At 37.6% G+C, this 19,840-nt stretch overlaps 4 protein-coding genes across 10 annotated transcripts in view; 2 read left to right on the top strand and 2 right to left on the bottom strand.

Annotated features, from left to right (window-relative positions):
* Window positions 1-4,192, top strand: part of LOC111479661 (kinesin-like protein KIN-UB) — a 10,904-nt gene extending 6,712 nt beyond the window's left edge. The window contains exons 10-19 of one of the 2 annotated variants that reach the window (XM_023124451.1): window positions 173-292; window positions 789-920; window positions 1,019-1,150; window positions 1,447-1,585; window positions 1,684-1,776; window positions 2,415-2,540; window positions 2,677-2,802; window positions 3,149-3,292; window positions 3,384-3,512; window positions 3,608-4,192. In XM_023124451.1, coding sequence (XP_022980219.1) covers window positions 173-292; window positions 789-920; window positions 1,019-1,150; window positions 1,447-1,585; window positions 1,684-1,776; window positions 2,415-2,540; window positions 2,677-2,802; window positions 3,149-3,292; window positions 3,384-3,512; window positions 3,608-3,768 — 1,302 coding nt within the window. In that variant the 3' untranslated portion in view covers window positions 3,769-4,192. Of the gene's footprint in view, window positions 1-169; window positions 293-788; window positions 921-1,018; window positions 1,151-1,446; window positions 1,586-1,683; window positions 1,777-2,414; window positions 2,541-2,676; window positions 2,803-3,148; window positions 3,293-3,383; window positions 3,513-3,607 lie in introns of both variants that reach the window. The other variant, XM_023124450.1, reaches the window with a different exon arrangement.
* A 692-nt stretch (window positions 4,193-4,884) lies between these two features.
* On the bottom strand, window positions 4,885-13,418 carry LOC111479644 (brefeldin A-inhibited guanine nucleotide-exchange protein 2-like). Its single transcript, XM_023124408.1, has 11 exons — window positions 12,223-13,418; window positions 10,921-11,238; window positions 10,498-10,843; window positions 9,983-10,405; window positions 9,620-9,912; window positions 9,119-9,392; window positions 7,732-8,234; window positions 7,295-7,616; window positions 6,830-7,208; window positions 5,972-6,654; window positions 4,885-5,694 (listed from the first exon to the last, which is right to left on the bottom strand). The coding sequence occupies exons 1-11, from the start codon at window positions 13,416-13,418 to the stop codon at window positions 5,074-5,076; spliced, it is 5,358 nt and encodes a 1,785-aa protein (XP_022980176.1). The 3' UTR covers window positions 4,885-5,073.
* A 1,182-nt stretch (window positions 13,419-14,600) lies between these two features.
* On the top strand, window positions 14,601-17,521 carry LOC111479721 (pentatricopeptide repeat-containing protein At1g01970). 6 transcript variants are annotated; one of them, XM_023124545.1, is made up of 3 exons: window positions 14,601-15,307; window positions 15,836-16,613; window positions 17,384-17,521. In XM_023124545.1, exons 1-2 carry the CDS (start codon window positions 14,849-14,851, stop codon window positions 16,610-16,612), a joined length of 1,236 nt encoding a protein of 411 aa, XP_022980313.1. In that variant the 5' UTR covers window positions 14,601-14,848; the 3' UTR covers window position 16,613; window positions 17,384-17,521. The 6 variants fall into 6 exon arrangements, with proteins under 6 accessions (XP_022980313.1, XP_022980312.1, XP_022980311.1 ...); XM_023124544.1 differs by having other exon boundaries at window positions 15,836-17,004; window positions 17,384-17,476; XM_023124543.1 differs by lacking the exon at window positions 17,384-17,521 and adding an exon at window positions 17,221-17,357.
* Window positions 17,024-18,046, bottom strand: LOC111479774 (LOB domain-containing protein 18-like). Its single transcript, XM_023124629.1, has 2 exons — window positions 17,703-18,046; window positions 17,024-17,622 (listed from the first exon to the last, which is right to left on the bottom strand). Exons 1-2 carry the CDS (start codon window positions 18,033-18,035, stop codon window positions 17,263-17,265), a joined length of 693 nt encoding a protein of 230 aa, XP_022980397.1. The 5' UTR covers window positions 18,036-18,046; the 3' UTR covers window positions 17,024-17,262.
* Window positions 18,047-19,840: the final 1,794 nt, after the last annotated feature.

Below are 19,840 nucleotides of genomic sequence, written 5' to 3'. Positions count from 1 at the left end.
TTCGATTTTCTGATAATTAGAATTTTTTTTTTTTTTTTTTTTTGTCTTTCTTGGCCATGTAATTCTTGTTGTCTCTCTGGTTATTTATTTTGGCTTCATGTGGAGAGGGTCAGGGAGGGCATTTTAGCACCATTCATTGTCGAATGAAATAATTTAATGTCTTTTGTAGAAGGAAACTAAAAAATGCCAGATGGATTATATGGACACTGTCAAGAAATTGGAAGAGAAGTTGGTCTTGAACCAGTCAAAGATTGATCATGAAAATTCTGTTCGTGACAATTGGAGTGGACAGGTAATATTATAGCTTTCTCAGCAGGAGTCTTTTACTATTCATGAGGGGAAAAAAGAGAATATTAGTGTTCTTAAATATGGTTATGCGGATCTAACCATTTTAGAACTTGTCTACTAAATTAGTCCCTTTTTATATTGCATGATTTTCCAAACCTTTCCCAAATTGCTCGAAGCGTCCTTTAAAATTCTATACTCCTTTCTAATCAAATAAACCACCAAATTAACTGTTGAGGCTTTCCGTCGAAGCACTTTAGCCATTAAAATTTTAATAGTTGTCTTGCTGCCACATGCAAATTCTACTGCTGTAGTTGATATCCACCATTTCCATTAATGTTTCAGCATTCTGAATTTGAATGGTTTGAAATCTCACAATATACTGTTTATGCGACTCCATGGTATGGATGCTCCCCATCCATTGTTGATGTGGAAACTACGCATTCTCTCTGGGTGAAGGATGCTATCTGACACTCAAACAATGGTTTTGGAGGATTGTGTAGGGGGGCCATGTTTTTGCTGCTGAAGAAGTTGAAGTGAAAAAGTTGCTTGAAAATGAAGTAAACCTTAGGAAGGCGGCAGAAGAGGAGGTCAATAGGCTTAGACATCAACTAGAACTAAACAGGCAGCCAAATGTGTGTACTCTCTTAAAATGGATTACTTTTGCGGTAACATTTGATTTATGTTGATATTTGTGCATACACGACAACTGAATGTGCTTTATGATGTATAGGTAGGTGAAGAATCTGATGTTGTAAAACTCACTAAAGGTTTGGAAGATGAGGCTCGTCAGAAAAAGGAACTTGAAGAAGAAGTAATAATATTACGAAGCCAATTGTCGCAACTGACCCTTGAAGCTGAACAGGTACCTGTTATGTAGAAAATAATTTCATTATCTTGTATAGACCTTGGGCTAGTTTTTGTCGTATGCCCAATTCACTATGCTCTTGCAATTTATAACTTGATTTAGAAGCTAAGTTCATGTAGTAGACCATGCATAGACTATAATTCATTTTAGATGAAATTTTGAGTTTAGAGCCAATGAGTCGCTAGAATTAGGTAGTCGTTTCATTCTTTGACCTAGTACCACTGAAAGAAAGATGTGCATGTGCTGATGCCATCATAATTTGTAAACAAAATGGCTTTGGTGCTTCCATGCAGATGAGGAGGTGTCTTGATAGGGGTGGAGCTGACAGTGGATTTTCTGCTTATGATACTCCCACGTCTCCATTTAGACACTCTCAACTCAAAGAAACAAAGAGCGGTCACAAGCCACCGGTTGCCACTCTTTTTGAACAAGGTAAACAAGAGTTTAGTAATTTAGTATTTTAGCGAGGTTATTCATATCTTCCTATTTTTTTTTCTTTATATTTCTGTCATTTCTTGCCTCCTTGGCAGTTGGTTTGCAAAAGATACTGTCCTTGCTGGACTCAGAAGATGCCAGTGTACGAATTCATGCTGTTAAAGTATTAGCCAATCTCGCTGCTGAAGGCAAGTTTTTCTCGAGGATATTTATTACATGTTCACTATATTTCGAATTTTATTTTTAGAATTCTCTTATTGCTGGTATGTTTAGTTACTAGCAAGCTTTGTGAAATTATTTTGCCTCTCACCATAAGAATTGAAATTTCTTGTCAAAATGAAAACAAAAGTTTATGTTAAATATATCTGCCCCCCGTTTTTAGTGTCATTGCTGGGGGTGTTTCTGTTGATGATGATCTTTTCATTCACGTAAATGCAACATCATGGGACTTAACAAATTTTCGATTGTTTCTGCCAAAAATATTGGAGTACGTTAGAAATTTAGTTGAAACAAATCCTAACTTTTGTTGCCTTTGATTGGGATTCTCCTTAAGAACCTTTCTAAATATTCTTGTTCAGTGATGACTGGCCTATTATAGAGGGTGTTCCATAACCTCCTTGTTATTGGTCTGGGTGATATCCTAATCCCTAAAAATGCTCATTTTTTAGTCCATTTGTGATGTCAATGCACGGGTCAGTTTCATATAAGATGAATATTTATAAATAATAGATTTCTGTTTTCTGTGCTCGACATTGATACCACTCTCTTCTTTCAATCTCTACTTTATTTCTGAGTTTTTGGTGGCTTTTGGCATTGTGGTAAGCAGAGTCGAATCAGAAGAGGATTGTCGAGGCAGGTGGTCTTATTTCTTTACTGATGCTTCTTAGAAGCTATGAGGATGAAACAGTTAGAAGAGTAGCAGCTGGTGCAATTGCAAATCTTGCTATGAATGGTAAATGTTCATCCATATTTCTGTTTTTTTTTTTTTTTTTTTGCTGCTGACAGCATCTTATCGACCATGTGTTTGCTTGCTCATTTTCAGTTTCTTTGATTTGATGTGTTTATATTCCACTTTTTCCACATAATAGAAGCCAATCAAGAACGAATAATGGCTGAAGGGGGAATTAGTCTACTGTCATTAACTGCCAATGCTGCCGAGGATCCACAAACTTTGCGCATGGTTGCTGGAGCCATTGCTAATTTATGTGGCAACGGTAAGAAAGTAGAACTTTATCTCTTGGCAGTACCATCACTGAGTTACATTACGAAATTAAAATAGAACTTTATCTCGTCTGTTGATCTATAACCCCCAATATATCGAAGATCAATTTTAAAATATTTTCTTAATTTGAAATTAAAATAGAAGTTGTCCTCAAATTTTGAGAAGAATCGGCCACCTTCGTCAGAAACACAGGTTTAATGAGATTTCGGTTTGATGTATGTTTCCCTATTATGTTTTTCTTTTTTTTATGTTTTTACCTGAGATATATGTCTGTTAATTGTAGCCGTATGGGTATTTATCATATTAGTTATTATTTTTTGGTCTCTATATTTTACCAGAAAAACTACAGACGAAACTGAGATCTGAAGGTGGCTTAAAAGCCTTGCTGGGAATGGTGCGATGTGGACACCCAGATGTTCTTTCTCAAGTTGCTCGTGGAGTAGCAAACTTTGCAAAATGCGAGTCCCGAGCATCTAGTCATGGTAAATGCTCAATTTCGGTAACAATTTTGTGACGACTTAGTTGTCAATGTTGACAAACAAGGCTAGTTAGATTAATTGCTCTTTCTTGCAGGGATGAGCAGTGGCAGATCTCTTTTGATAGAAGATGGAGCACTTCCTTGGATCATACAAAATGCAAACAATGAAGTAGCACCAATCCGACGCCATATCGAGCTTGCTCTATGCCATTTAGCACAACATGGTCAGGCTTTTATTCTCTCTCAAACCCTCACAGGTCATCTGCTCCATCAAATTTGAATCCCGTTTTAATCTTTCATTAATTTTCCAATTTTCTAGAAGTGAATGCAAAGGAGATGATTAGTGGAGGTGCACTTTGGGAGCTAATTCGCATATCTCGGGATTGTTCCAGAGAGGACATAAGAAACCTTGCTCGTCGAACACTAACTTCCAGTCCCGTGTTCCGATCCGAAATGCGAAGGCTGAGAATCGAATGCTAAGTTTCTCAAATACATATTGGGAATTCTTTCTAACTCATACTTGACTTGCTAGTATGGAAGAACTTCCTAGTATCACGGTTGCATCTCAATCCTTCTCAAGTCTTCCAGCTGAATGAAATCACAGGCAAGTAAGTTGAACTCATTTCTTAATACACTAGTACATTAGCTGTATGAATGAGAGGTTTTGGATGCTTAATCCTGGGGGCAACTTCCATTTTTTTTAAGCCTTAAAAGCCTTTGATTGGAATGGATGGGGAGGAAAGTTTTGGAATAGGAGAAAGGAAGGAGGAGGGAGAAAGAGAGGGAAAAGTCTTGTAGAGTGAGAGACTCCCTACTCCCTTAACTGGGACCCACTTAGTATTTGGAAACTTGGATCGAATATTGTATAAATTGATCTGAAATGCAAGCTGTTCACATTTCATTCTTTTTTTTCTTTTTTAAGTCTTTCCTAGCGATTTTCTGCTTGTTATTTGGAACAAGCAGAAAAGACGGTCATATTGTAAACGACAAAATTTCTCAACTAATCTCGAGTTTATATCAAGTGATTATTAAAAAAGTATCGATTGGAGTTCGTTCACCCATGTTTCATCTACGCTTCAGAAGAAGCTTATGAGTTAGGGTAAATTTAATTAATTTCAACAACAGTGTACATTTGCCAAATATACAGTTTATGTGTGGACAAAAGCAATGAAACTTGGGCAGTAACAGCTACCATATATACAGTTTGTTATTATTATATGTATTAAGAACAATAATCAAGTCTGAAGGCAAGTCCTGGATTCTAAGACTTCCTTTTATAATTCATCAAAAGCTCCCTGTTCAAGGAACTTTAAAATAATCATACTTCAGTAACTCAACTAAAAGCTTTAAAACGTTTGTTTGATTATTATCCATATAAATTTAAGATTTTTCTTCAGTTCTCATATGCTTCAAATCTCCACATATATATATATATATATTCTAAAATTTAGGTTAAGTTATAAATTTCAAGTGTTTAATAGGAAGTATATCTATTGAGCTATGCTCATGTTCGCGACGCTTCCTGCCTCATCGAACATGCAATTTTACATATCAACGAACATAAATTATGAATTAGATTCAATGCGGTTCAGAATTACTAGCAAAAATTCAAAGCCATCACTACCTTCCTTATGCTACATGCCTAAACTTATGCTATGATCATTGAAGCAAAAAGGGAAATGTAATGAAAAATCGGCTGGAATAAAAAAAAAAACGACTGAAGGCTTCAATAAATATTTTATCATACATCTCAAAAATTTGAGGTCTGGACTTACCGAGAAGGGATCAACAAGACCGAAGCAAAATGGGACCGACCGAAGCACTGAGCATTTCAGTGAGAGCTACTTGGACCTCATTCGATCCATGTTCACAACTTATCAAGCTAGACAATAAAGGGAAGAACCCTGCCAAATTCTTCTCGAATGAAGCCTCATTTAGATTACAAATGGCCTGAAGAATCGCTACGATGAGAGGCGCCCGAGTAGCTAACTCCCTTTGCTTCCCAGATCCCAAAGGAATTGGCCAATGTGGTTGTGCGCCACCGCTACTAGCTGATGCTTCGACCACAAGGCCATACTGCGCTGTTTCAACGTAGAACTGCAACACCTCGTGGCAAAGCTTAACGAGGTACAATTCAACCTCAGCCTCCTCATAACTATGAGGTTTATCCAAAATAAGATTCTGTACAAAAGTGAGGCAAATTTGGTAAGACTCGTTTTCGAGTCGTAACAGCGGAGGGTCTTGCATTTGCGTTATAGATGCAAACTCTTGTAGCTTTGAACGTAGGGCCGAACTGGTATTAATGCTATGAGCATGAGATGCTACACCGTGCAAAGCATCAAATAGGACCAACACGTTTCTCGTCGAAAGGTGAGACCTATACATGTTGTAGGTCTCCATAACTGCCTGCCAAATTTTACAAGAGAACTGTCAGATTTTATCAATAGAAATCCGAACAGCAGAAAAGTTGCATATTTGCAAGTTATTGTAACAAATGAGCAGCTTATTCAGTTTTATCAGCAAAACAAAGAGGCCTCTTGCATCCACAACTATAATATTGAACACTCTTGCATCCACAACTATAATATTGAACACTCTTGCATCCACAACTATAATATTGAACACTCACACAGACGTTGTAATACAATAAGCACAAAGAGACAGGTGAGCTTACAGAACCTACCTGTATCAATAAAAGCTGAACAGCAGCTCGACATTTGGCATCGGATATTGAAATGTAAACATGTTGCGTTGTTAGGCTTTCGGTATCATTGTCGGGTAACTCCGAACCATTAGTCTCTGCATTACTCTCCCCATTCAGCTCAAATCTGTAGCTTCTTATTGTAGAATCGGTATTGACTAGGAACGTGAAATCGGGAAGCGTCGCAGATGTTGTTTCTCCTAAAGCGAAAACCACTTCTTGCCACTTCTCCTCGGAAAATAAATCTCCTGCATTGCTCATCAAGCGAACAAATGCAGCAATACCGATGCCAGCAAGGCTTTGGTGAGGACGCTTGATAAAACTAACCAGAAGCATCAACACTTTCTTCAAAAGGGGATTGACGGTACTATAAAATTTGACAAAAAGGTCAACAACTAGTTGCAGAGCCAAGGTACATGTCTCATACAACCACGCATCTTGATCAAGTTCCCCATTCTCGCTATCGGCTCCCTTCTCCGATGAAGTACTTGATGGATCAATAGCATGTCGGACATAATCAAATATTGGAAACAGGACAGACTCAAAAACCCGTTCCCACAATGGTAAAGAGAAATGGTGACCATGCTTGCGTAAGGTATCAAACAACACTTGTAAGGCACTTTTTCGGATCTCGGGCCTGGGATCAAAGCTCAGTTCCGACAAGCCTGCAAAGTCCGAAACAAAATACTTGAGTGTCATTAGAAGTGAAGTAACTCTTACAAAACCATGTTAGATTTCCCTTTCTCAAAACTTCTTACAGAATAGAATAATTAGATATTGTCTGGATACAAATGCTTGACAGTTTAAATAAATAAAAGGCAAATTAGGCAGTGTCATTACCAGCTAACAAAGGGAACCAGAAATAGAGATGGTTGTCTTTGTCAGTCATCTCGGTATCATGTATGCCATCTTTTGCTCTCCGAGGCGAAAGAGAAGAAATTTTTCCAGAGAGTTCCTTGTCCTTGTTCCTTGATGAGGATCCAAGATCTCCTTCAGCAAGTTTGGATGCACAGAACCGTAAAAAGGCAATAGCATTGAGGCTAATGTCTTTGTTAAACCTATTATTGGTAAATGCGATTAGGCAATTTACACAATCTGTAAAGGTGGTCGTTTCAGTCTCCGTAATGTATGGAAAATAGTCTCTTATAATCTTTTCGATTATTTCGAAGGCGAGAAGAACAATATTCTTGTGGTCATCAGAAGCAGCTGTAGTGAAGACCTGAAAATAAAGATAAACATCGATTCATCAAGAAGCAACCAAAATAGAACAAAAAGTAGGATGGAGTTCACATAGGCTTCCCGTACCATGAACATGCTCTTCCATCCAGATTTAACATTATTAACTCGGGACAAGACCATCTGAGAGACGCATCTAATAATCAATTCTCGAATCTCAACAGCACTACTCTTACGCATTACAATGACAAAAGGCTTCATAAATTCATTCTGAAAGTTGTAATTCGCCAGCTCTTCTCGGTCTAAGAACTTCATCGATAATTGACGCAAGGAATCCATTGCAAATATTGCAATTGAAAGATTTTCAGAGCATCCAATGGTCACAAAGAAATCAGAAAGCACATGCCAGATGCTTGACCATACAAGCCGGATGCGGTTCATGTTATAGTGCCTGAAATGTTGAGCAAACTGCCTTATCAATTCAGTAAACAAACAAATTCATGCTAATCATTAAGCAGGAATAAAAACTGAGATTTCCATTAAATGAAAAGGGCAAAAGTTTATACGCAATCTCAACAATCTTTGTAAGGCTGAAGACACGAGGATCGGATGTGGAACGCAGCTCCTCCATGGAAACCTTGCAGAGTGCCTTAACAAAGTCCACAATAGCTTCACTGTTTAACTTTTGGCTCCTGGTGAAGATGCGGTTCATTTCAGAACTTCCAACTTGTTCTAACATGTTTAGATTAGAAACCAAATTGTTCATCTGTTCTGATGTGACTCCAGAAGAATTGCCAGTTATACCAGCACTATCATATGAACCCCTCATCACAGCAGCAGCTGCATATTGAATCCTCCCAACTCCTTTCTTTTTCAATAATGGAAGCATCGTTGACTTGGATTGCTTCGACTTTTCGGACTCATTTTGAGGAAAAGCAAAGAAAGTGGCATCTGGAGGAGCACCCTCACCCAGGAGATGTAAATGCTCAAACCGAGAAACACATGTCAAAATATGTTCCCATGCTTCTTGTAAAAAATTTCCCTCCTCGTCTGCAATCTTAACTATTGCCTAATGAAAATTCAGATAATATCTTCACAATCAGATTCATATTCCACAAATGAACAAGTTAAAATCAGTTCATTCAGAAATATTTGCCAAAAGATACTTCATTCTCATATACTTCGTCTAGGCAAAATAAACAAGTTAAAATCAGTTCATTCAGAAATATTTGCCAAAGATACTTCATTCTCATATACTTCGTCTAGGCAAAATAAACAAGTTAAAGGTCTTTAAATCAAAGGTGAGGACGTTGATTATTATTTACCACCGAATGATGAAGTCAGAATATCCATGACACAGTAGAGTCGGGGATTATTACCGAGACAGCTGAACTCGACTAGAGTATTCGTCTCACATTCCATCATATTAAACTGGAATTTGTTTTCCTTCCAGAAATAATAATGCAAAAAGCTTGCCCATAACTTGCCCCATTATGGGCAAGTGGGTTCGTTTATGGTTCTATAATTTCAGCTGTACTGGCAGGATCCTACATCAATGACCTGTTCTGAAGTTTATATCACCTGATAATTATTAATCCATAGAGGTTGAGTAACAGATCACCAAGCCAACTAGAAGCTGGAAATTGTATTCACTACATTGACCCATCACCTCATTGTAGCGATGGACCTATTCGACTTGTGTAATTTAAACTCTAAAAAGTACCCAAAGAGCTAGCTAGCATATGCTGCGGGCTTGGGATATTTGAAGAATCTCTCCATGGTCCTAGTTCAAGCCTTGATATGGAAAATTTAATAGTTCAAAACTCAAATTATCTCCTGAAGTAGATCTTGAGTTTAGGAGGGATGAGCCATGAGCATAATTAATGCAAGGAGTAGGACACCCACACCCTGATAACAAGACAAAAGCAGAAGACAGGGCATGCGAAAACAAACCTTAATTGCATCAATATTTTTTCGTTTGATATCAGCAGGAGAGTGGAGGGAGGTAAACTTTGCAAGTGAAGTCACAAAAGCATCTCTGTGAGTCTTCATGGACATTACTGCAGTAACATGAATGGCGTATTGAAAGCCTTCAAGGCATAAAGCTATAATTACTTCATCGTCACTTCGGTCGAGTGGTACACTGAAGGCAGCCAGCATAGGAGCCCAGCATACTTCAATCATGAATTTAAGAATGACAACATCTGTCGCGGCATAATAAACAGACCTAAAAAAGTACATGAAAAATCTATTATGAAGCAACCAGAGTCACATTTCAAAGGAACTTCAATGAAGCGTATAATCTTTATAGGAAAACATTAGATTCTGGGTATAAAGGAATAGATCAAGCCACACCTTAAGTTCAGTTCTGTATGCAGATAATATAGAACAAAAAATCGTTAAGAAGAAGAATTAAAGCAGTGAAGATTTTCATGGAAAGCCATGCAATCTTACTCAGTTTTGCGAGCCCTCTCTTTAAATTGCTCTTGCATATGCTTGATAAGATCATTACTCGTTTCCATGTTCTGGTCCTCCCATCGCTTACGAATCACAATATTTAGGATACTTTCGAAGCCTAAGAGTTTGTTGGAGTTTGTAGACTGTCTCAGTTGAGGAGCCATTTCATCATCCTTCATTTTAATCTCATTTCTTGATATCCTTTCATATAATGATTTCAGATACTCCTCCGGCAAATCTTTACCGTCATCTATGCCACGATTATTTCTAATGAAATCTTCAGCAGACATCTGCATAAAGAGAAATATATAAGCATTCTCTCTTTAATATTAACCAGATTATCAGAGATAGGGATCAGACCTTGTTCTTAACCATCGGGTTATGGGCATCAGTATTAAGCAATATGACGGAGTATGCAAGGACATAGGCCGTATCAGCACTTATGAAAGCTTTTGGATTACACTTGCAATAACGCTCGGCAAACTTTTCCATAATACGATCGATCTTTTGTGCCTCACCGGGCAACCTAAAACCTTTAAGGAGTGCTCTAATGGCCTCATCAAACTCCAATCCTTGAAAATCAAAGGAATCCACATATGCATGCATTACTTTAAGTGATAAGTCTTCCCTCTCCCCTAAATAATCACCAATCAGAGACTTATCCAAACCAGACGCATCTTTAAGAAAAGCAGCTATCTCCTCAGGTGAACTTCCCACCTTATTAGCATTGATAAGAAATTCAATTCCTTTCTTAGGTTTGCGATTAAAAAGTGATATACCTTCCTGCCACAAGTCATCGAGTAGTTCCACAATAGTTAATAAACAATGCAGAAAAAGATAGAGACGTTGCAACAAAAGATAGAACGTCAGCTTACCTGGAGTTCAAGCTTGTATGCACGACGTTGCTCTATTGTCGAAACATCAGAAATATCGGTGGAAACTTCAGAATGGGAATCTGAACCTTCACCATGCTCATCAGTAGTACCATTTGAAATTGGAACATTGCCAGATTCCGAGCTGTTTTCGGCTACTTCGATCTTCTTGGTGGAATGGGGATCTGGAATCCTTAGCTGCCTATTCAACCAGTCTCCCATTGATTTCAAGATAGCAACTAAGCACTTCATAGCTTCAAGTTTCATGGTCAACTCCTGAGGTGGCAACAGTGTAGTTACTACACCTGGCGGAACACCTTGAGCAGTTTTAAGAAGTCCATTGACCATTCTGAAAGGATCACGTATCAGGTGAGAATTCTTATTGCTAGAATCTCAAGCACCATGTTTGAAAAGTTGCATACCTACCTCTCAAATATGTTGGATGAATTGACATCACAATCATAATTAATAAAAATATCCACCAATATTTGGGAATCGACGCACAGCTTTTCTACGAATCGAAGAACTATCATCTTCTGTTGAAAGTTCGGTTGAGCAACATTTTCCAAGACTCTCAGAACAATCATGGGGAAAAAGACACCAATCTCTGCTTTCAATCCAGCTCTAAATCGTGATACCAGACTGATGAAAATGGAGCATGATAGCTGAAATATAATCATAAGAGTTGAAGCGCTGTTCTTCAACAATGAAAGACACAAATACTGCTTAATGGCACCCAGAAACCTGTTGTATAGACATTTTTTAGTACTAATGATTTGCCACCAGAAGTACAACAAGAGAAAATCTAAAGCACATTTTTTGCCTGTGAGAAAGCAAGTTCATCAAAATGCAACGACAAGGACACCAAGCAAGGAGAACCAATATCAGAGTGGACAATTCTACCACCAATTTCAACTAGCTTTCATCAAGAAAAATGCAAGTATAATTGAAAACTATCATACAAAAAGCCTGGCTTTATACTCGTAGCCCATGCCACCTATTAATCTATTTTCAAGTAATTCTTGACTCCAATTCAATAAGGTGTTGGTAGAAGCTAAACCAAAAATATGTCGACTTCGCTGGATTCTTTTTGTCGTAGCATACAGAAAACAACTTTTTGGTGATGTACTAATCATAACAAATTCATTCCTTCTGTAATTATAGACTTTCTTATTATCATGACTAGAAGACTCTTCCTTTGTAATCCTCTGTAGTCCTTGGGAGGGAATTTTCTCTACCCCTAGCCCCTAAGTTGTTTCTCCTCGTTTTGCGAGTAACGTGCTTCTTATCCCCTCCCCTCCCCTCCCGAAAAAAAAGAGAAAATAAAGTTCGTCAATACGAGCACAACTCAACCGTTATGGAGTCCCTACTACCCCACATGTGATGAATAATTTGAGAAACTCCCAACAACCTCAGGGAGACACCCAACTAATACCACAAGTAGCCAATAATCAGCTCTGAGGGGAAACTCCAAAGCAAGTGGTCTAGATCCTCCATTACCCTCCAGCATAACACATGCCATAAAGGACCCAGTACCAAGTAAAAAGATCTTTAGACCACGGAATTTAACCTCCGCAGGGTAACCAAGCAAGAAAAGAACTTGATTTTCTTATTTTTAATCTTCCAGAGCAAGGTAAGGATCCAAGAGGTAAAAGATTGGTTGAACAAACGAGTAAAAAAAATTTGATATATCAATGCAGATTCCAATCATAAGAATGTATAAAATACCTCTCACTCGTTCTAAAAACAGCACCAGCATTTTCCAGCAAAATTTTGAGCAATTCCAATGCGACAATCTTCCCCTTCATCAACTGCGGATCCGCCATTGCCTCCTTCGGTGGTGTCTTCATGGATAACTTGCAAAGAGCTCTGAACACCAAGAATGCATCCCTCCGCAGCTTATTACCAATCTGAATTTCCAAATCATCGTCTCTCTCGCCCTCCCCATCTGCCAACTCCCCTTTCCTTCCCTCCAGTGCCGTTTTGTACATGCTAATCTCCCAATACTTCGCGTCCAACATATCCTTGTCAGTTGAATCCAGCAAATCAGCAGGATTCGTTGTTTCCACCGTAGTAGTCTCAAATGCACCATCGTGCGCACCTATTGACACCTTACCGGGCGTGGCCGGATTCAAAACCCCGTCAATGTCCTGTATAATTTTCGTGATAAACCCTTGTACAAACTGCGTCATCGACCCATCTGCATCCGTTTTCTCGATCGGTTCCATCAATTCCGCAACAACAATAGGCTGAACAGGAACTGTAGACGAATCTGCCTCCATTCTCCGGAACACGATCACTAGCATTTGAATCAACGATGCCTTTGCTGTAGTTTGATTAATCACATTCTTACTGTCCAAGTAGATATCGTAACAAGTCTTAACAATCTGCAGCAAACAATCCCCGTGAATTCGTAACGAGATCGACGTGACAGCCGATAAAAGCGTCTTGAGCACCAAAAGCTCGAGAGCGTCATCACCTAAATCGTGACATTTGCACACCGATTCGATCAGCTTCGCCAGTAGTTTCCCCTCAACGCCTCCGCTGGGGTCAGCCTCGCCACGCAAATAACCATACGCGATCAACTTTTGAATGCAATCAACTGCTGGATCAGCTATCTTGAGAACTCCCGAGGATGAAGCATTGATGAGTGGGCTAAGAATAGACTCGGACTCAGCGAGCGAATGTTCATCCGGACCGCCATCGTTGAGGGGGCCGGGAAGCGCACCTTCAGCCTCGGAATCAGTAGGAGACGACGGAGAAGATGGAGAAGAAGGCTTTGGTGAGGACGCGAGGCGTTCAATAACAGATTTGCATTCATGTGCGAGCTTGGAGTGCTTCCGCCACGACGCATTCTTAACGATCTTCTCAAGAGCTGGGGTTATGACCTGGCTCAGACGGGAAGCGGCTTCCGAAGAAGCCATTCCCACCAAGTTTGTAAGATCCGGACAAGCTAGTCAGGATCTACCAAGAAATGAACAATTGTTAGGGTTTTAGCTTCCACTCTGATCACCGGAATGTTACCCGCTCCGGCAATGTCGGAATTTGACTCAGTCGGATTAGATCGCAATCACCGCCGGTGACGTCGCCGGCTCCGGAGAGAGCATTCTCTCTGTATCAGAAAGAGAGAGATCGTGGAAATGGGAGAAGGGTTGGTTGAGATTTAGATCGCGTTTGAGCCGTCTTTACTTTTCTCTTATTTAGATTTAGTTTTATTTTCTAAGTGAAATGACCAATAAGCCCTTTGAATTTAGCGGGAGACACCTCGTGAACGTTGCAGCAACGCTTGTTTGCTCAGGGCTTTTGGGAATAAATAATTTAATGGCGTGTTTTTAGCTGTCCTGATCGCCGGGTAAGATAATACTCGGGGAGGGAAATTCGTCATCGTAAATCGTTAACGTTGCCTGAATTATTATATGGATAAATAAATTATTATATGCTGAAGTGTCACTGGTTGCTTTCTGTTTTTAATTTGTTTTTAATATTTTAAAGTTTTTAAATTTTATTTTATCAAATATTAAAAAATAATCAATTACATCCTAATTAAGCATTTTCTTAGATAACGAAACTCTTATTTAACAATCCAAATAATTTCCATAAGTTAATAAAAAATTGATAATAATTTAAATTTATAGACTAAAACTTATTTTATTAATTTTCATGATTTTTAATTAAATTTATGCTCACATCGACATCGACATCGACACTTTCATAAAGTCGTGATTAGTTATTTAAAAATAATTTTAAAATTATTAAAATCACTATTCAGAACAAAAAAAATGATTAAATGATTATTAATAGCCACAAAAAGAAAAAGGGATTTATTAATATATTTGAGCTAGATTTTTGTTGAAATTTATGAATTTTTTAATAATTATTTTTATTTAAATTAGTGTGTGAAATACTTGAAATTAAATAAATGGTGGCAATATTTTACTAGAAATTGAATATATGTAATAAAAATTGATACAGACTGGGCCTGCAGAAAATCCAGGAGGAAATGGAGGCCCAACTCGGACAGTTGGGCCCAAAAAGCCCATATTCCGAACAATCCGATTGCAGTTATCGGGTATAGTCCTGAGAATTTGATCCATTCTATTGATTTCTCTGTTCAGTCGTACGAATTTCTTGCAGAGCTCCACGATTCGACGCGCGCCGGATTACCCAGATAAGGATTAACGTCTCCAATGTCTGATTTCTCCTTCTCTATCCTCTTTGCTTGAACACATATTTCCAATTTTTTGTTCAAACGTTGGATTTTCGTTCTGCGATTCTCTCTGAATCGTGGAATTGTTTCATACTGAGAGAACAACATCGTTTCTTTTTTGTGCGATTTTGAGTTTTGTCGTTGATTATGGGAACCTCCGTCTGTAACATTCTCTATCAAATTCATCCAAAACAGCCGCTGGTTAATGGAACTGCAAGGAGTTCGTATTCCTGTTACTGTAGAGGCTTAACTGGGCGAAGACTCAGAGTTTTAAGTCCTCGCAGAACGTGTTATCAATTGGCTACTGTTGCCGCCATTGTTGAGGAAGTTCACAAGTTAGAGAGTGGAAGAGAGAAACCGAGGTTTCGGTGGGTGGAGGTAGGCTCTGATATTACTGAAATGCAAAAGCAGGCTATATCTCAGCTTCCTCCCAAGATGACTAAAAGATGTAAGGCTGTGATGAAGCAAATTATCTGTTTTTTGCCTCAAAATGGTCATTTATCAGATATGTTGGCGGCGTGGGTGAGGATTATGAAGCCTAAAAGAGCTGATTGGCTTTCAGTTCTTAAGCATTTGAGAATTTTGGATCATCCACTTTACATCGAGGTACGTTAAATCTCCTTTAGTTTCATAAATCTACTGCATAGTATTCTGAAGGTTAAAGTACAAGTTCTAGTCTAACTTAAAAGTACCTAATCTTCAAAACTTTCAATTTTTTGCAAATTTTTGTTCCATAAATCTCTAAGATTTTATAGTTAGATTGACAAATTCGAAAAATTTAAAAATTAATGGTTCTATTAAACATAAATTTGTGTTTTATGTTGGACTGAATCCTAAACTTGCAATTTATGTCTAAATTTAAGAAAAATTAATAATTGAAGACTAAATTTATAATTTTGAAAGTTTAAGAACCAAATGAACACAAACACGAACACGAAATTCATTTTATTTTTGATAAACGTCAGTGTTATATAGGAACCTATTCTGATTGTTAAGTTCCTTCCCCTTCTTTGAGTTTGACAGAAGCAATCCAAATTTCTCTTGAAGTTGTATAATATAGTTGCAAATATCATCTAGATTCTTTGCTTATGTTTAAGAGACTATTTTGACGATGAGTGTGTTTGTTGCTCTCAGGTGGCAGAAGCTGCTCTTGTAGAGAGAACGTTTGAAGCCAGTACTCGGGACTACACAAAGATAATTCATTACTATGGGAAACAAAACCAACTCGAGGATGCTGAAAGAATTCTCTTAAGCATGAGAGAAAGGGGTTTTGCTTGTGATCAAATAACATTAACCACAATGATCCACATTTATAGCAAGGCTGACGAACTTAATCTGGCAAAACAAACTTTTGAAGAGCTCAAACTGCTCGAGGAACCGTTGGATCGAAGATCGTACGATGCGATGATTATGGCATTTGTCCGAGCTGGGATGCCCGAGGAAGGTGAAAACATTCTCAAAGAAATGGATGAGAAAGACATATATGCAGGAAGTGAAGTTTACAAGGCTTTGTTAAGAGCGTACTCGATGGCTAGCAATGCCGAAGGAGCTCAAAGGGTGTTTGATGCTATTCAGTTGGCTGCTATTCCTCCTGATGATAAGTTATGTGGTCTACTGATCAATGCGTATTTGATGGCAGGCCAAAGCCAAAAGGCACAAATTGCTTTTGACAATATGAGGAGGGCTGGTCTTGAACCTAGTGATAAATGCATAGCGTTGGTATTGAGTGCATATGAAAAGGAGAACAGGCTGAACGCGGCGTTGGAACTTCTCATAGATTTGGAGAAGGAGAAGCTCATGGTTGGGAAGGAAGCTTCAGAAGTACTGGCAGCCTGGCTTAAAAGACTAGGGGTGGTAGAAGAGGTAGAACTTGTCTTGAGAGAATACGCTGTGAAAGAAGCGAGCGGATAAGGTATGAACAACTCAAGCCCACTACTAGTAGAAATTGTCCGCTTTGGCCTGTTACGTATCGCCCTCAGCCTCACAGTTTTAGAACGCGTCTACTAGGGAGATGTTTACACACAGTTATAAGGAGTGTTTCGTTCCCCTCTCTAACCCATGTGGGATCTCACAACCCACCCCCTTGGGGCCCAGTGTCCTCGCTGGCGCACCGCCCGGTGTCTGACTCTGATACCTTTGTAACAGCCCAAGTCCACCGCTAGCAGAAATTGTCCGTTTTTGCATGTTACATATCACCGTCAGCCTCACAGTTTTAAAACGCGTCTACTAGGGATATGTTTCCACAACCTTATAAGGAGTGTTTCGTTTTCCTCTCCAACCGATGTGAGATGTCACAGGATAAGGTACGAACACTTCCTTGGGTGCAAAGTTCACTTTTCCCATTGAATTGAAGTATAAAGAACACAAATTTTTGCTTCATTTCTTCTTTTAAAGGAAGTGGTTGCATAATTTTAAAATAGAAATAGATGAGAAAAGAGTTTTGCAAGCTTGTTATTGAAACCTTCATGATGATCAAAACATGATACAAGTAAGCTGAAGTTTAACTTATTGATCAGCAGGAAGAGCACTGAGATTATTAGCAGTCCAATCACGAGTTAGGCTCATTTAGGGACGTAGGGAAATAGCGAGGCACCAATGCGTTGCATCGTGGAGAGTTGTTTTTGGACAATTTGTTGATCAATGCTGCCCATGGATGGGAAATTGTTGCTTCTAATTTGACAGAATTCCAATGGAGACTGCAACTTTGCCGGCGAAGCTTGCTCCACAGGATCGAGAAGTAGTGAAAGATCTGATGCAGCAGCAGGCAAAGAAGGGCAATCTAATGGAAGGTTTACAATTGAGGGTATTGTTAGCTTGACCAGATCTTGTGGCTGTGCCTGTGGATGCGGTGCTGTTCTTGAAAGCTCAGATGCTGCTAGGTACGCTTGCAAGTATGAGAGCTGTACTTGCAACCTCGCAGCCTAAAAAATAATGTATAGCACTCGAATTAGTTTAAATTTTCAAATGGTTATCGAATAGAGCTTCAGCTAATTGAATTTACCTGTTGTTGAAGGGCAAAGATATGAGCAACACAGCCAAAAACTGGCTCTCTAACACGAGCTTGTGCCTCGTAGCATATAGTTATAGCTGCATCGAGGCGCTTGTGTTCAGGAATATGCAGAAGTAGCTTCGACACATTACTGGCTCCGAACACTTTGTGCACGGCTGCAAAATGTGTCGTGCCTTGTTCAGAGTCAAAGTAGGGTGCAAATATACACTCGGGTGTACACTTCCTTCGCAGAAACTTGCACGCCCCACACGGTCCACCGCTGCCATTGCTGCTACTACCACCATTGCCCTCCTTGCAACCTCCACCGCCGTGCCTTGAGCTCATTCCGGCCTCGCTTTCTTGCCGTTCTTTCATCAGAAGCTAAGCAGGCTTACTGGAAGAACAAGACAAGTATGGATTTATATATATATATATATATATATGGAGCTGACTTTGAGGTTTGTGGATCACAAGGTATGTAACACTTTCTTTTACTCTATCTCTTAGTTGTTTGATGGGATTTGCAAATTATAAGGAAATGTAGGTTTTGGAAGATTGAAACATAGGTCCATTTTTGTAATAATATTAATGAATTAATATTATGAAAATTCCGCCACCCTCCATGTTTTTAAAGCTACGTGGAGTGGAGGATACGAGGACCGCCAATAAATCTTTTTTTAAAGGTTTTTAAAGCTAATTAATGAAAATATATATATATAGAAAATATGAACCTACTTGTAAAATAAATTTGTGTTGACAACGAGGTGGATTATAGGGATAATTGTTTATTATTATTTATGTATTTATTTATTTATTTATATTATTCAATTTGAGAAATACTTTTTTGGCTTGATTTCTCTTCCACAATTAGTAATGGAATTCATTTAAAAATAATTTATCAATAAATTCATATTTTGTATCAAATATGAAAATTTGATCATAGATGGAGTATATGGTAGCATGCTTATAGTTTGTGAAGTGTAGAATTTATCACGTGGAATAGAAATATTTTCAAGGTTAAATTAATTTTAAAAAATATCCTAAATTTTATATTTTGTTTGAAAAGTATCTCCAAACTTTTAAACATTTCAATAATATCTAACTTTCAAAAATGTTTTAAAAATAGTTTTAAATGAAACCCATTAATACACTGTTTAAGAAATATTTTCAAAATTGTTTTTAAAATATCCTTAATTTTTAAAATTTTATTTATTAATATCCTAAATTTTTTAAAAATATCTTGATCAAGATTATTTTAAAAAGTGGGAGGCATTAATTGTTACTTGTGAAAATTTGAAAATTTGAAGGTATTTTAGAAATATAGTACTAACCAATAATATTTTAATTTAAAAAAAATTAAGGTGATGTGTAAAGTTTTTAAATAAGTTGGATAGTATCATTAAATTTTAAAAATTTTAAAATATTTTTGAAATAAATTAATTTCAATATAAAATTAATTTTTAAAAGTTTAAAAATGTTATTCAAGTTTTTTTTTTTTTTTTTAAATCATCTTGTGATTCTAAAAAGTCCAAAATTAAAATTAAAAATTAATAAAAAGAAAAGTAGAGGAGAAAGAGTGGAAAAAGAAGAATCTAGAGAGGGAAGAAAAATGAAGAGGGCAAGAAATAAAATATATTTTTATATTTTTAAAAAATATATATTATTTTTGGTGTGTACAGAAAATGCTGCTTGAATTATGCAATATCTTAGAAGTTTTCTTGAGCTTATTAGTAAAAGATTTAGCCTCGAGATTACCAAAATTATGGCCTACTACCACTATCATTACTTGCCAAAATTTTCAATCTTCAATAAAACTATGTATTAAAAATTACAACTTGACATCAAATCTTTGAAAAAAAAATCCCCTATACACTCTACGCTGTCCTTAAACTTTTTTTAATTAATACTTTAGTGCTTATTAATTACTATTGAATATTTTTATTTTATTTAACATGAGACTTTAAGTAACTTATTTTCAACTTCAATACTAAATTTATTGTATGTAGCTTCAACTATAAGTTAGCTCTTGAAAGTTTAGTGGCAAAGATGTAAATATATTGTAACATGAAAAATAATTTATACCCTAAATTTTTGTGAATAAATCTTCCATTCATGGGTAGACTATGATTGATGCATGTACAATTTTCAAA

The sequence above is a fragment of the Cucurbita maxima genome, unplaced genomic scaffold (assembly GCF_002738345.1).
Source record: "Cucurbita maxima cultivar Rimu unplaced genomic scaffold, Cmax_1.0 Cma_Scf00005, whole genome shotgun sequence".
Lineage (NCBI taxonomy): Eukaryota > Viridiplantae > Streptophyta > Magnoliopsida > Cucurbitales > Cucurbitaceae > Cucurbita > Cucurbita maxima.
Note: the sequence above shows the minus strand (reverse complement) of the source record. Positions and strands in the feature narration are given on the sequence as shown.

Excerpts from the sequence above, each read along its gene's own strand:
- LOC111479774 (XM_023124629.1), bottom strand. The coding sequence starts at position 18,035 with ATGAGCTCAAGGCACGGCGGTGGAGGTTGCAAGGAGGGCAATGGTGGT. Across the intron at positions 17,623-17,702 it reads TCTTTGCCCTTCAACAACAG|GCTGCGAGGTTGCAAGTACA; the intron begins GTAAATTCAATT and ends ATTATTTTTTAG.
- LOC111479721 (XM_023124545.1), top strand. The coding sequence starts at position 14,849 with ATGGGAACCTCCGTCTGTAACATTCTCTATCAAATTCATCCAAAACAG. Across the intron at positions 15,308-15,835 it reads ATCATCCACTTTACATCGAG|GTGGCAGAAGCTGCTCTTGT; the intron begins GTACGTTAAATC and ends TGTTGCTCTCAG.
- LOC111479644 (XM_023124408.1), bottom strand. The coding sequence starts at position 13,418 with ATGGCTTCTTCGGAAGCCGCTTCCCGTCTGAGCCAGGTCATAACCCCA. Across the intron at positions 9,913-9,982 it reads ACCCGATGGTTAAGAACAAG|ATGTCTGCTGAAGATTTCAT; the intron begins GTCTGATCCCTA and ends CTCTTTATGCAG. Across the intron at positions 7,617-7,731 it reads ACAAAGATTGTTGAGATTGC|GCACTATAACATGAACCGCA; the intron begins GTATAAACTTTT and ends TCAACATTTCAG.